Below are 12885 nucleotides of genomic sequence, written 5' to 3'. Positions count from 1 at the left end.
CCCTCCCCGCGGGCCTCCGTTCAAACGACCCGGTGGGTCAAGAGCGGAAGGGAGGGAGCGAAGGTAGGACTCCTGCCTCGCTCACTGGCCTCCCTCCCAACCCCAAGCCGCCCAGCCCCATGGTCCCCGCCGCCGCTGGCGTGCTGCTCTGGGCCCTGCTGCTGAATCTGGGGTCGTGGGCGGCGGGGGCCCAAGACCAGACCCAGACTCCGACCGGGACGCAGGTCAGTTTGAGCTTTGACGGTCCCCTGACCCGCCACTACCGGAGCACTCCCCGGACCCGTCTTCCCCGGAGGACAAGAATAACTCTGGAGGATGAGAATGACGCCACGGCCAACGCCGACCGCCTGGCAGGCCCAGCAGCTGCTGAGCTCTTGGCCTCCATGGTGTCCACAAGGGACAGCCAGTCGTCTGTGTATAACGATGGGTCTTTGGAAGAGGGGGTTGTGATTAATGCCAGAAAGAATAAGATCAGCCTACCGACACCAGGTGCCACTCGCCATACAGTGGGGGGTTCCACCACGACGTTTGTAGCTAATGACCAGGAACCCGAAATTAGGTTAATTTCAGGCCTGCCTCGCTCTACCTCGAGGTCCCAGGAGGACCCGCTGGTCTCCGAGGCCACCCTGAGCCAGTGGTCGACAGCTGGGTCCACCCCAAGTCGGTGGCCATCACCCTCACGCACAGCCATGCCACCTCCCGAGGATCTGCGTCTGGTGCTGATGCCCTGGGGCCCGTGGCACTGCCACTGCAAGTCAGGCACCATGAGCCGGACCAGGTCCGGGAAGCTGCAAGGCCTTTCCGGGCGCCTTCGAGTTGGGGCGCTGAGCCAACTCCGGACGGAGCACAGACCTTGCACCTACCAGCAATGTCCCTGCAACCGACGTCGGGAGGAGTGTCCCCTGGACCCAGGTTTCTGTTCTGACGCCAACTGTGCTTCTCAGACTACCACCACCACCACCACCACCACCACCACCCCCTTCCCCAGCATCCAGGCTAGACGACGACCCATAATGCCGCCCCCAACCCCCAGCCCCAACCCCGCACTGACTTTTTGGAAACGGGTCAGGATTGGCCTGGAGGATATTTGGAATAGCCTCTCTTCAGTGTTCACAGAGATGCAACCAGTAAGTGTTTGGGTGATGAGCCCGGTTCCCTGTTGGTGGATCTGAAAAGTCCTGATATTCAAGACTGTTGCTAAAGCCAGCCAGTATGTTCCCGTGAACTGTTACTGACTTATCTAGTTGGTTGTTCTGTTTTTTTAATTTTTTAAGAGCCCAAGTGTGTGAAGACTTATTTGGTTATTGATTCATAATGTGCATTGGTTATTCACATTATCGTTAGCCATTGATTCCACCTATTATTTCTTGAGCAACTGCTGGTTGGTTATTAGGCAACATGTCTTATTGGTCATTAGATGATTATTGACCAAATAGTTAAGATTGTAAATATATAAAGACTTCCTGATGCACAGATAATTAATGGATATGGAGAATATCAATAGTTTTGACCTAATTAATGCAGCTTAACAGTAATAAACAGCCAATATTTGAGGTCTTGCTTATATGTACCTTACCTGGATCAATCCTCACAATCCTTTGAGGTATTATTTTACAAATGAAGAAACTGGGTTTACAAAGCTAGTAAGCAGCAGAGCCACAAGTGAGATTTAAACCAGGTTTGTTCGACACCAGTGCTCATCCTCTTAATCACCACCATCCGGAAGAACTGTCCTTCTGGGATTCTTCCCAACAACTGAATTCTCAAGGAAGGACAGTCCTCTGCTTTACCAAGAGTTACCAAAAGTTCTGATTGATCTGATAAGGTAGTCTCAACTGAGAGGGATGACAGGACCTTTGGGGAAGAGGGAAGGGCAATAAACAAAGGGTGTACTTGGTCATTTTGCTGGTTTCTGTTTTTGTCTTTCTCCTTGTGTGTCCAATACCATTATTGAATATGAAAAAGAAGTATAAATGAGGGGGCAGTAGGGTTAAAGGAATGAGGGCTTGTGGGAGGGGGAGATGAAGCAAGGAAGGGAAAAGAATATAGATGTGGTTGTAATTTCCCATTTTCTCTACTTTTTTTTTCCTTACTCAGATAGACAGAAACCGGAGGTAATGGCCACTTCATCCACAAGAGGAAGTGTCAGCATCTCAACCTCTCTTACCTTTTCAATTCCAGCACCCACTAGATATATTTTTAGTACAGAAAAACAAAACTGGAAAATACACTGTTTGGTCTTGTGTCTTTTTACAGAGGTATCTGAGAGACCATATATCTCTTCAACCCTAAAACTGAACTGTGTAGCTAGCAGCCTCTGGCTTGTTCCCCAACTCCCCATCCCCCAGGATAAAATGTTAATGTTGCTCATTTTCCTCATTTCCAATGTTGTTTTTAAACAAGTACTACTTTAAAACTTGAAAAATCTCAAACACTAAGGAAAGGGGATAGGAAGAACAAGTAGTCAAGCCCTTGAAAGATGATGGTGGTCTTCTCCTTGCCTTCAACAACATTTGGCCCTCTCTCCTCAGATAGGACAGTGTTGGTACAAAATTCCATTTCAGCCACTTTCGAGGAGTTATCGTCATCAGCCATAACTATCCTTTTATCCAACACACACCTGTAGTGATTACTCTGCAACTGTTTTGCTTAAATGTTTTTTATTTGAAAAATGTATTTAAAAGTCCAACAATTTTTTAATATAAATTATGACTCTCAAACCCATTCCCATCACTTTATTGTTAAAGGGATGGTAGCATACACATTAGAGAAGGTAGCTAAAGGTAAGAGAGCACCAAAGAAAAGAGAAGACCGTGTCCCAAGAACAGGTATTAGAATGAGGCTGAAGATCATGGTGACCAGAGATTCTGGGAGTCCACAACCTTTCTACCCTATCCTGTTAACATTTTAGATCTCTAGTGTAACACTCAGGCTATTGATCAGAGCAACTAGCTAGACTGAAACTAAGAGTAAATTGGGAATGTAATCCTATGACCAATCTTGAAAAGCAGCAGGAAATACACTGAAATTTAAAAAATTAGAACCTCAGTCACTGTACTGTAGGTGGGAGCAAACTGGATGGATGGTGGAATCAGGAGAGTGCATACCAGTTCCCACATTCCTGACCCCCACTACCATAAAAGAGGATGCTTCTGGCTGCAGAGATAATAAAAGATCCCAGCCTTCTTGTCTCAGAGCAGGCAGGAGTTCATCTATCTTGTTCTGCCTTCCTAATTAGCCTGCAAGGAAAGGGCCAGAACAAAAAACACCTGAGAAAACTGAAAGTGCCTAAAGACCCTGCTCCTACATTGCTTTCTTACCTAAAGCAGACTTTTCAGCCAGGTGGGCAGCGGGACCTGGTCTTCAGACAAAACTCCCTGAGTCTTATTTGTATCTGGTTTTAGGACCAGGGCACAGAAATAGAACTGAAAATTTGGGGAGGATAAGCTGGTGTCTCTACTGCTTTTCTCTCCCCTTATCCCAATCCTACAATACCCTGTTCATGTCTCGACACTGCAGGAACCCCTCTTCCAGGGGACAAGAATGGAGAAGCATAGTACATGTCCACCACAAAGACATGAGACTACACAAGCACAAGCAACACACTGAATAAAGAATTGTTTAGAGATTATGTGCAGCCCTATTGAGCCCAATTTACAAGGAGTCCTAGTTCATCCATGGCTCAGGCTTAAGGTGAATAATGGGACGAAGATAGGGTTCAGGGTAGAAATCACTTAAGAGAAAAGTATCTTTGACTCTAGAGCTACAGTTCTCAACTGGAGGCAATTTTGCCCTTAGAAGACATTTGGCAACATCTGGAGACATTTTGAGTTGTCATAACTAGGGTGGGCCAGGCATGCTGCTAAACAACCTACAATGCACAAAACAGCTCTCCATTACATAGAATTATTCATCCTGAAAATGTCAAAAGTGTCTAGGTTGAGAAACCTTGTTCTAGAGCCTCTCCCTGTTTCCAGTCTGTGAGGATCATAAGACCCCTAAACTCAAAGATGATAATTTTCAACCTATTTATCTCACCACCCCTCCCATCCTCAATAGTCAGAAGTCTACCTTGATATATAACCCCTGGTTTTGTTGCATTCTGGATTTCTCTTCTGACCTCTCTTCCTCCTCTCACCTGGGCCAGCAGGGAGGGTGGCAGAGGGCAGGCCAGGTCCCCCAAGACTTATATGGAACGTCATCAGATTAACACTTATTCAATGGGAAACAATAAGGTTCCTAACAGGGATACGGTTAAAGGCAGAAGGAATAGCAATAGAAGTAGATGGAGATAATTAAGAGAACTCAAATTTTTAATTAATTTTTTTAAAAAAGGAAAGTTGCTGGGAAACTAGTAATGCTACAGAAACATAGCATTAGAAGCCTAACTAGAGAAACACCCTGGTGTTGGCAGAGGGATTGAGGGGCTGTGAGCTTAAGGTCTGAAATCTAAAGAAAAAGAGTAGGCTAGGCAGTAGTCACCCGCTCTGCTTAACATCTGCTTTAGTTCATTCCAGGAAGAAAGAGGAGAAAGGCAGGGAGGTAGGGAGCTTCTTGGCAAAACTGGCATCAGCTTTGGTTATGTCACCCACCTACCCCATTTAAGGAGTTCCAGGTTAAGAGTTTAAAAATAAGTGGTACCCAGACCATCATTCAGGAAAAGGGAACTCATTCCAGGTTCCCAGAACTCCTATCTCAGATCTGAGGGTGTCCAGGGTTTCGGCTGAACGCCTCTGGCCAACCAGTAGTCACTTGGTCAGTCCTGCTGCCTTGACCCCATCTCCAGGAGGGGCTATTGCCAGAGGGAGTAGAGGGAGTCCAGCCCCCTAAGCCTTTTGAGGCACTGTTAGGCAGATAGGGAAAAGAGGGGCCCTTGGGTCACTGGTTCTAGGAGGCATCTGGTGGGGGCGGCATTTCTTCTAGGCTGGACACAGAATGGGGGCTTCAAGACAGCAAAACCTGGATTAAAAAAAAAAATTTTTTTTAAAGAAGAAAGATTAGCCTCAAAGGAAACCAAGGCTTTAGATAAAAGGCACGACCTGGTGCAGACTTTTAACTATTTCCACAGTGTGCTCTTTTCTCTATTTGTCTATAGAACACCCTCTCTCTGTCTTTCTAGATCCTACATGCTTAAATCTTTCATTCTAATTCTCTCACCTTCCCCTTACTTCCCATTCTTGCATCAGAGGATCAGGGTTCTGAAGCAGGGTATCAGGATGTGTTGGCAGGGACTAAGGTGTTGGATGGGATTCTGTAATCACTCACCATTCCTGTTGGAGCTACAAGCCCCGAGAATTACTCCATGGCCTGTCTCGGTTTCCCTTGGACCTCATCTGCTCCTGAACTGCACCTGTCTGTGAAAAAGCACATATGAGACACCCTCTTATGTCTTCATAGCCCACAGTAAAAGGTCTACCTTGTGCATTCCAGGAAAGAGGTTGGCCCCACGGCCTTGAATGTAACATCAATCTGAAAAGGCTAAAACTAATCGCCATTCCTGCCAGGGAAGTTTCAATGCCTTCATACTGGCCTTCTTGAGGATGAGGTAAAATGGATATTTTACTAATAAGATCCCCTCATAAAGGACTCTCCCATTTATATCTGAGTTTCATAACTGGCGAAAAGACTTTTTTTTTCTTTTTTTTTTTGAGACAGAGTCTCGCTCTGTTGCCTGGGCTAGAGTGCCGTGGCATCAGCCTAGCTCACAGCAACCTCAAACTCCTGGGCTCAAGCGATCCTTCTGCCTCAGCCTCCTGAGTAGCTGGGACTACAAATGCACACCACCACATCTGGATATGCTTTTAGTTTTTGTAGAGACTGAATCTCACTATTTTGACCAGGTTGGCTCAAGTGATCCTCCAACTTCCCAAAGTACCGAGATTATAGGCATGAGCCACTTCTTTCACTATCTAAATGTATTTCCCATTTTTGAGAGCAGAAAGGCATCTTAGACATTATTTAGGATAGAATGCTCAGCTTTTTTCCTACCCCAACACTCCTAACCACATATGACTTACTGTGGCACTGAGATAGCAGTTCTTAATTAGGAGGAAAGATTATAGTTTTTGGAAAAAGCTCTCCAACTAATTTTTTTCCCTCCAATTAACTATTAAGACATATATGTGCCCCACCATAATGAAGAACAATCTCCTAAGTATAAAGTTGAGAGAACACAGGCCCAGAGACCTGAAATGCCAGGTCTCAGATTTATATAACTGGTGACCAGACTGGAATCCCAGATTCTTGCTCCCCCAGTATTTTGTTATATCCCTTGCTTGTACTTTCTAAAAAGAGGAACAGTTATAGACCATACCCCCATATCAACCTCTCCCCATTCCCTTGTTACCATGGCAAGTCCATCTCCGGCCCCCATCTCCCCAGAGCCAATGTGAGTCAGGTGGACAAAATTCATTGGTTCCCCAATCATGGTCCGGTCAATCCGTCTTCTCTTCTTCTTCTGCTTGGAGAAGATAGGAAATCATATCTGAAGCTCCCTCCTCCAGTTAGAGTGGAGGAAGGGAAAAGAGTCTTAAAAACTAGTAAAGGAAGAACTAAGGGCCTGGTGGGAAGAAGGCATGTGGCATTATAATAGGGAAATCACTAGGGTATGAAAAGCAAACCTGGAACAACATAAACACAAAGAGGACATGGACCAGAGTGGTGAGGGCAGTGGCCTGCAGAGTGGATACTGGACAAAGAAAGGATGTGTCAAAGTCACCTCTGACTGCTGAGGAAACAATGGGGAAAAGAGGTATTATGCTCCACCTACAACCACTGCCCAACTCAGGATGGACAGGAACAAGAGGTGATAGGACTATTCACTGCTTCCATTATCCAATCCCCCTTCTTCCACATATACACCTGCCTGGCCATAGAAACTATCCTGACAGAGAGGGAGACAAGAAGTGTGATTTTCAGACAGCAGGTCCTACACGGTATGTCTACTTCACAGTATATAGTAACTGATTTCTATGTGTGTTGGGGTGGGGGTGGGGAGACTCACCGGCTGGGGTTTCTCTACTACACAGCAGCCCAGTTTGTGCCAAAATTCACTCATGTTCCCTGATGGTTCCAGCTTCACTCCTCTGTCTGGGCCCCAGAGGGCTCTTGCTCTGGTGCCTTGACCGCCCACTCCTCACTCTTCTAAGGTGTAACAACACCCTGGGTTCTCTCAGCTGGATGGGTCTAGAGAAAGTAGAATCTTCAGAACTCTTCGCTGAACAATGAAGGTCAGCGTCTCAGATCCTGAGAGATTAACAGGGCCAGAGAGAGAGGTGGGCAGGCAGGCACAAGGTTATGTCTTCCTCAGAGTTGGAACCCTGGATCAGCAGAAAGTAAAAAGAAAACTTAATGAAAAACCTCCTGATGAGCCTGTACCTTTCCAGTTCTCCCTTAGAAGCCCTAGTCCTGTACCCCAACACTGATCTGTTCCAAATGTAAGAACCTCACAGTTTGACTCACAGAAAAAGGAACAGAACCAAAAGGACACCAATGGGTTAAGAAGCAGTGGCTGGTGGTACCAAGGGAGTAGAAGGGGGCTAGAAGCACTTAGGGTAAGAGGGAGGATCCAAGGATAATGGCAGAAATGAGCAAAGTTTGGGGGTGCTACAAGCTCCAGCTCCCTTTTTGGGTTTGAGGCAGAAGGGGAGGGGCATTTAAGTGACTTTGAAGAGGAAATAGTGGTTTTTTGTTCTCACAAACAAGGCCTCCACCCTGCCCCCTCCCTTTTTCCTTACCTTGCCCTCAACACCTAGATTTTCTTTAAGAACAAGAGAAACCTTGACCACCTAGGTCCTAGGAGACTAACTCTAGTAGGTTGGACCTGAGAAAGACTTTCTACAGTGAGAAATTTCTTCCCTCTCTCAGTTTGCTGCCTTTGTTCTTCCTCATTTCCCTTAAGTGAGATCCAACCCCTCTCAGAAGCCACTTAGCAGTCCCTTTATTACCTGACCTTGAGATCCTTTCTGAAGGCTGTGTACACTCTGTTTATCTGTGTCCTTTATCACTGCACTCCTGTTTGCACATATGTGGCATCATATCTCCATGTGTGTCTTGTATAGATCATCTGTGTACAGGTTGTAGGTAGATGTGCCAGGTATCTTCTGTCCCATGAGAAATCTTTTTCCAGTCTCCCCACCCTCTCCACATGTCCTAGCCTGCCACTGCTCTGCCTCTCATGCTATAGGGCCCAGGCTTCCCTCCCTCCTGCCCTCATGCTGTGACCTGTTCTCTCCTCCCTCCTTACCACTTCCACCCCAAGCTTCATCAGCCAACCAGACACAAGGAACTTTCCAATAATACTAGTGTCCAAGGAAGACCTTCCTCCCTTTTCACTAGTACCAGCCAGGGTAGGGCACATCTGGGTTTCTTCCTATACTCACTGCATTTCCCCAGTCTTTTATTTATTTATTTTTTGAGACAGAGTGTCACTCTGTTGCCCAGGCTAGAGTGCCGTGGCATCAGCCTAGCTCACAGCAACCTCAAACTCTTGGGCTCAGGCGATCCTACTGCCTCAGCCTCCCGAATAGCTGGGACTGCAGGAATGCGCCACCATGCCCGGCTAATTTTTTCTATATATTTTTAGTTGTCTGGCTAATTTCTTTCTATTTTTAGTAGAGACTGGGTCTCACTCTTGGCTCAGGCTGGTCTCGAACTCCTGACCTTGAGCAATCCTCCCGCCTCAGCCTCCCAGAGTGCTAGGATTATAGGCGTGAGCCACGGCGCCCAGCCTTCCCCAGTCTTATAGTACAGATAACATCAAAGATTCCAAACAGGACAGTTTCATAAATATTACATTTTAACATGAACAGGAATCTCCCTTCCTCCCAGGCCTGGAACCCTGATGTTCTGGCACCCTAGACTGATTTAAAAACTGAGAGATTTTTTTGTTTGTTTGTTTGTTTTGTTGTGTTTTTTAACAAGCTTGAGATGAAATTACACAAACACTTAAATACAGCTTCTAGGGAAGGAAAGAACCCAGGAGTTTGGGCTTTCTCTTACTTCCCTTCCCACTCCTGGAAGGGAGGAGTAATCAAACAGGGTGGAAGTCAGAGCACAGCTGTTCAGAGAGGGGAGCTGTGGTTAGTGGGGAAGTCAGTCAGTCAGTCATAGGGTTTCTTGTGATGGTGATGGTGGCAGGTGGTAAAGTTGGGGGGGGAATGGAGAAAACAATGAAGAATCGAGGAAACCCCCAACACCACCAGACAGGCTGTACTGAGACAGAACTCTCCCCTTAACATTTCCCCACCCTCCTCAAAGCTGAGTGGATAGAGGTGGATGGTGCTGGGAGGGAAGAAGAGAGAAGAGCGGGGAGGAGGAGGAGAGAGGGAAAGGGGCAGTGGCGGGAACAAGGACGTTTCTGTTTCTTTTCCAGGGACCTGACCAGAGCTGGGTGGAGGCAAAGTGTGTGTGTGGGACTTGGCATGAAATGACCAATGATGATGAGAAGTGACCAGGAAATTCCATTCCCTAGGACATTAGGGTCTCTGAAACTTACGGGTGGGGTCAGAGTGTGAAGAAGACAGGACAGGGTGAATGTGGCATTAGCGCAGGGTGAGGGGAACAGGGAACAAGGCCAGAAAAGGAAGTAAAAGCCATTGGCTGTCATTCTCCTTTAAAGCAGCCAGAGAAGAGTGGGTTGAGAAAAAATGAAGTGCTGAGCTGGTAAGCCACAGAGGAAGAGCCACCCGAATCCACTGCCCATTATTTCAGCTTCACAGTGAATGGGAAGGGGCTAGGAAAACAACAGGAGGGATCAGGATTAGACAGCATAAGGCCACAACCTGATAGCCAAGTGGTGCTGAGAACTTGGCCTCTCTGAGCCTCAAATAGGAAGAGTGAATATGGAACTGGAAAAGACACCCCCCACAACTACCAAGGTCACACTAGGGCTTAAGGGCCTCAAAGGTGTTGAGCAAAGGAAAGGATAGGAGAAAGGTGCCAGGGAGGAAGGATGTACAGAGGTAGTTCCCTGGTCCTGTTCAAGCCCCAAACCGGTTTTCCTGGTCTCTCTGCCTCCAGCCCCAAGGCCTCCAACCCGCTGCCTGACAAGCCCTCACAAGAAGCAGCTGGAGAGAAAGAGAATTGGGAGAATGGAGTGGGCAATTCTATAAGCCCAGGGCTGCAGCTGGTCTCTGTGTGGAGACCCCCAGACATGGAGGGTTCCTGAGGGGCTCTGGAGAAGGGGGGTGGACCCATATTTCACCCAAGTGACAGCCCCCAGCACCAACCCTGCCCTTCCCCATAAAAGGTCTTGTGGGGGTTTATTATCAGGAAACAGCACTAGGCCCTAAGCTTCCCCTCCCCCAATATATTCAATCACATAGAATCCATCTCTGTCCCCCAAACGCTACCCAGAAATTCTCTGCTCCTCCCAACCCTGAACTAGGATCGAGACTTCTCTGTCAATCTTTTAGACCCTCTCTCCCACTTCCCCCAACATTCCAGTCCCTTCTTTCCCTTCTACTCTTCAGCAGCCTTAACCTGCGTACAGCACGAGCGTGAATGAGGACTGTTACCCTGGGAGGGGACCCCCTTTTCCCACCGACCCAGCATCTCGACCACCCTGGACACCCTCCTTCCCCACCCCCAGCATCCGGTGCGTCTCCGCCTGGCCTGGCAGGCGTGGCGGGCGGGCCCGGGGACCAACTCTACGGTCTCACCTGCTCTTCTCTGGCATCAAGGCGTCCAGCTACAGCTGGTGGGGGGCGGGGGTGTTTGGCTCCGGGGCCGCCGGTGAGGGGTTCCCCGGCTAGCTCCTCGGCGCGGTGGGAGAGCCGAGGGCGGGCCGGCAGAGGTGGGGCTGGCGGAGGGCGGAAGCGGCAGCGACGCGATTACGAAACCCGTCCGGCTCCGAGCCGAGAGCACAGCTCCCCCCTGGACTGCTGAGGCACTGCACGCTGGAGGGATGTGGGAGGGGGCCTCCGCGGGCCCCGAAGGCCGCCGCCCATGCCCGACGAGTCGGAGAATGTGGACGCCTCGATGAGGGCTTGACATCCAACCTGGGGACCCCGGAATCGCACGTTCCCTTTGCGCGCCAGGGCTTGCGGGGCAATACGAAGTGGAACCCCCAAATCCTCCAGACCTAACCAAGTTCAGAGATTCGCAGAAGCACCCCATCACCACCAATCTCTTGTGCTCTACCCAAATTGGAATAAGGCTAGGTTTATTTACCCATTGTGAGGGTGAAGAGACGAGTCGGGAGGAGTAGGGATTGGGGGAAGGGGTGCAGAATTTTTCTGATTCTCAAAAACACCTAGTAACCTGAAGTCCTTAAATTGGGGAAGAAAGGGACACTCCTCCTTTCCATTGTTGTGTAGTGTTAATATTTTTAATCTATAAACCTAAATTTGGAGGACAATTGCCGGCTCATTCATTGCACCCCCAGTCAGCACGGGGGTGCTGGAAAAGATGGGGAATGATTGTGCAGACCAATGAGCCTACAGAGATGCTTTAATCCTCTCTCCCTCCCTGAAGTGTTCTGGAACCTATCATTTGAATTAGCCGAGTCAGGCAGGGAGGGGGCGGGGAGTCCTTCCGCCCTTCTTAGGAGGGGCTGCATTGCAGGGGGAGACTGAGCAGACAGATTCAGTCACTGAAGAGGGAGAGGGAGTGAGAAGACAAAGCCGCCAAAGCCCCAACAGCTTTCTTTTTCTCCAGCCCAGAGCAGACCCCGGAGCCCCCGAGGCACTCCCTCCATCTTTGGAACACGCTAGTAATTCATTGATAACAGGTAAACTAAACTGAGGGAGGGGGGCAGGGGGCTGCAAAGATAGAAGAGCAGTTTCTTCTGGTTAGATTGAAGACCTCAAATAAGGATGAGGTGGGGGACAATTCAAGAAGAGAGAAGGGGGCGCTATGAACAATGGTAGTTATTTGTTCACCGTTTCCATGCCTTGTTATCCTGTACCCAGACATTCATTTCCAGCAATTTACATGCAGTTATTTCTCAGCACTTACCTCCTTATTTCAAGTATGTTTTTCTATAATTTATTGGCCTGTTTATTTAATATCTTCTGTCTAGTTATCTTCTTTTTCAAGCTATAATTTGTTCTACCAGTTATTTGATGACTCTCTAGTCCTCCTGTATCTCTCTGGCCTCTACTTCCCCATACTTGCATTTTTTTTCTGTAGTCTTCTATTTGTCTCTGTAGGAGGGAGTTTTGGGGGAAGGGATATGGGATAGTGTTGAGAGTAATCCTGACCTTTCTTTTGACAATTTCCTCCCCATCTCAAACCTTTGCTCCAAAGAGGCAGCTTGAAGTAGGAAAGGTGGGGGTCTCTGTGTAGAGAACTGCTTGATCCTGTATTGTAATTAGTACAGCCCACAGGAGCTAGATATGGGGATAGATTCTGGAAAAGGAATGCTTATTTGCAGCTCAGTGGAATATGTGGGGGAAGGACATGGCTAATAGGAAAATCCAAACTCAGAGTGAGGCACACATAATGAGAAGCCAGAGAGCTTTCCTTCTCTACCACCACCACCTCTCCTCCTACCCCAGCCCCCATGATGGCAGCATGACACAGCAAGGCCCTGTTGAGTAGGCCTTGGATGCCCACAGAGGATCTGGACAAAGGGTATTTGGGCATGTCTGTGTGGCTCAGAGGGAGTATATCTTTCTAATCTATATATTTGCTAATCATGTATCTCTAAGAAAAGAGAGTGATATTTAGAAATTACCTTTGCATAAATATCTGGATAATTTAAAATGAAGGCTAGTGGAAAGCATTTATTGAGTATATATTGTGGTACAAGGCACTATCCAAACCCTTTAAGCAAATGATAGATGTAAAGATAGATGAGTATGGGTGGAGAGCATTTGGGGAGGAGAAGGGGAAGCTGGCTGAAAAGGGACCTTTTGCAAAATTTGGAGGACTTGAGAATTA

At 47.8% G+C, this 12885-nt stretch overlaps 2 protein-coding genes across 3 annotated transcripts; one reads left to right on the top strand and one right to left on the bottom strand.

The window, feature by feature from the left end:
• Nucleotides 1-59: 59 nt before the first annotated feature.
• Nucleotides 60-2118, top strand: C8H1orf56 (chromosome 8 C1orf56 homolog). The gene is made up of 2 exons (XM_069478820.1): nt 60-1127; nt 2098-2118. The coding sequence occupies exons 1-2, from the start codon at nt 120-122 to the stop codon at nt 2116-2118; spliced, it is 1029 nt and encodes a 342-aa protein (XP_069334921.1). The 5' UTR covers nt 60-119.
• Nucleotides 2119-2692: 574 nt separating this feature from the next.
• CDC42SE1 (CDC42 small effector 1) lies at nt 2693-10785 on the bottom strand. Of its 2 annotated transcripts, none has more exons than XM_069478818.1 (5): nt 10662-10785; nt 7004-7319; nt 6347-6457; nt 5266-5354; nt 2693-4959 (listed from the first exon to the last, which is right to left on the bottom strand). In XM_069478818.1, exons 2-4 carry the CDS (start codon nt 7055-7057, stop codon nt 5280-5282), a joined length of 240 nt encoding a protein of 79 aa, XP_069334919.1. In that variant the 5' UTR covers nt 7058-7319; nt 10662-10785; the 3' UTR covers nt 2693-4959; nt 5266-5279. The 2 variants fall into 2 exon arrangements, with proteins under 2 accessions (XP_069334919.1, XP_069334920.1); XM_069478819.1 differs by having other exon boundaries at nt 7004-7185.
• Between the last annotated feature and the right edge of the window lie 2100 nt (nt 10786-12885).

Source organism: Eulemur rufifrons, chromosome 8 (assembly GCF_041146395.1).
Source record: "Eulemur rufifrons isolate Redbay chromosome 8, OSU_ERuf_1, whole genome shotgun sequence".
In the NCBI taxonomy this organism is placed as follows: domain Eukaryota; kingdom Metazoa; phylum Chordata; class Mammalia; order Primates; family Lemuridae; genus Eulemur; species Eulemur rufifrons.
This window is presented reverse-complemented; position numbering and strand designations above follow the sequence as displayed.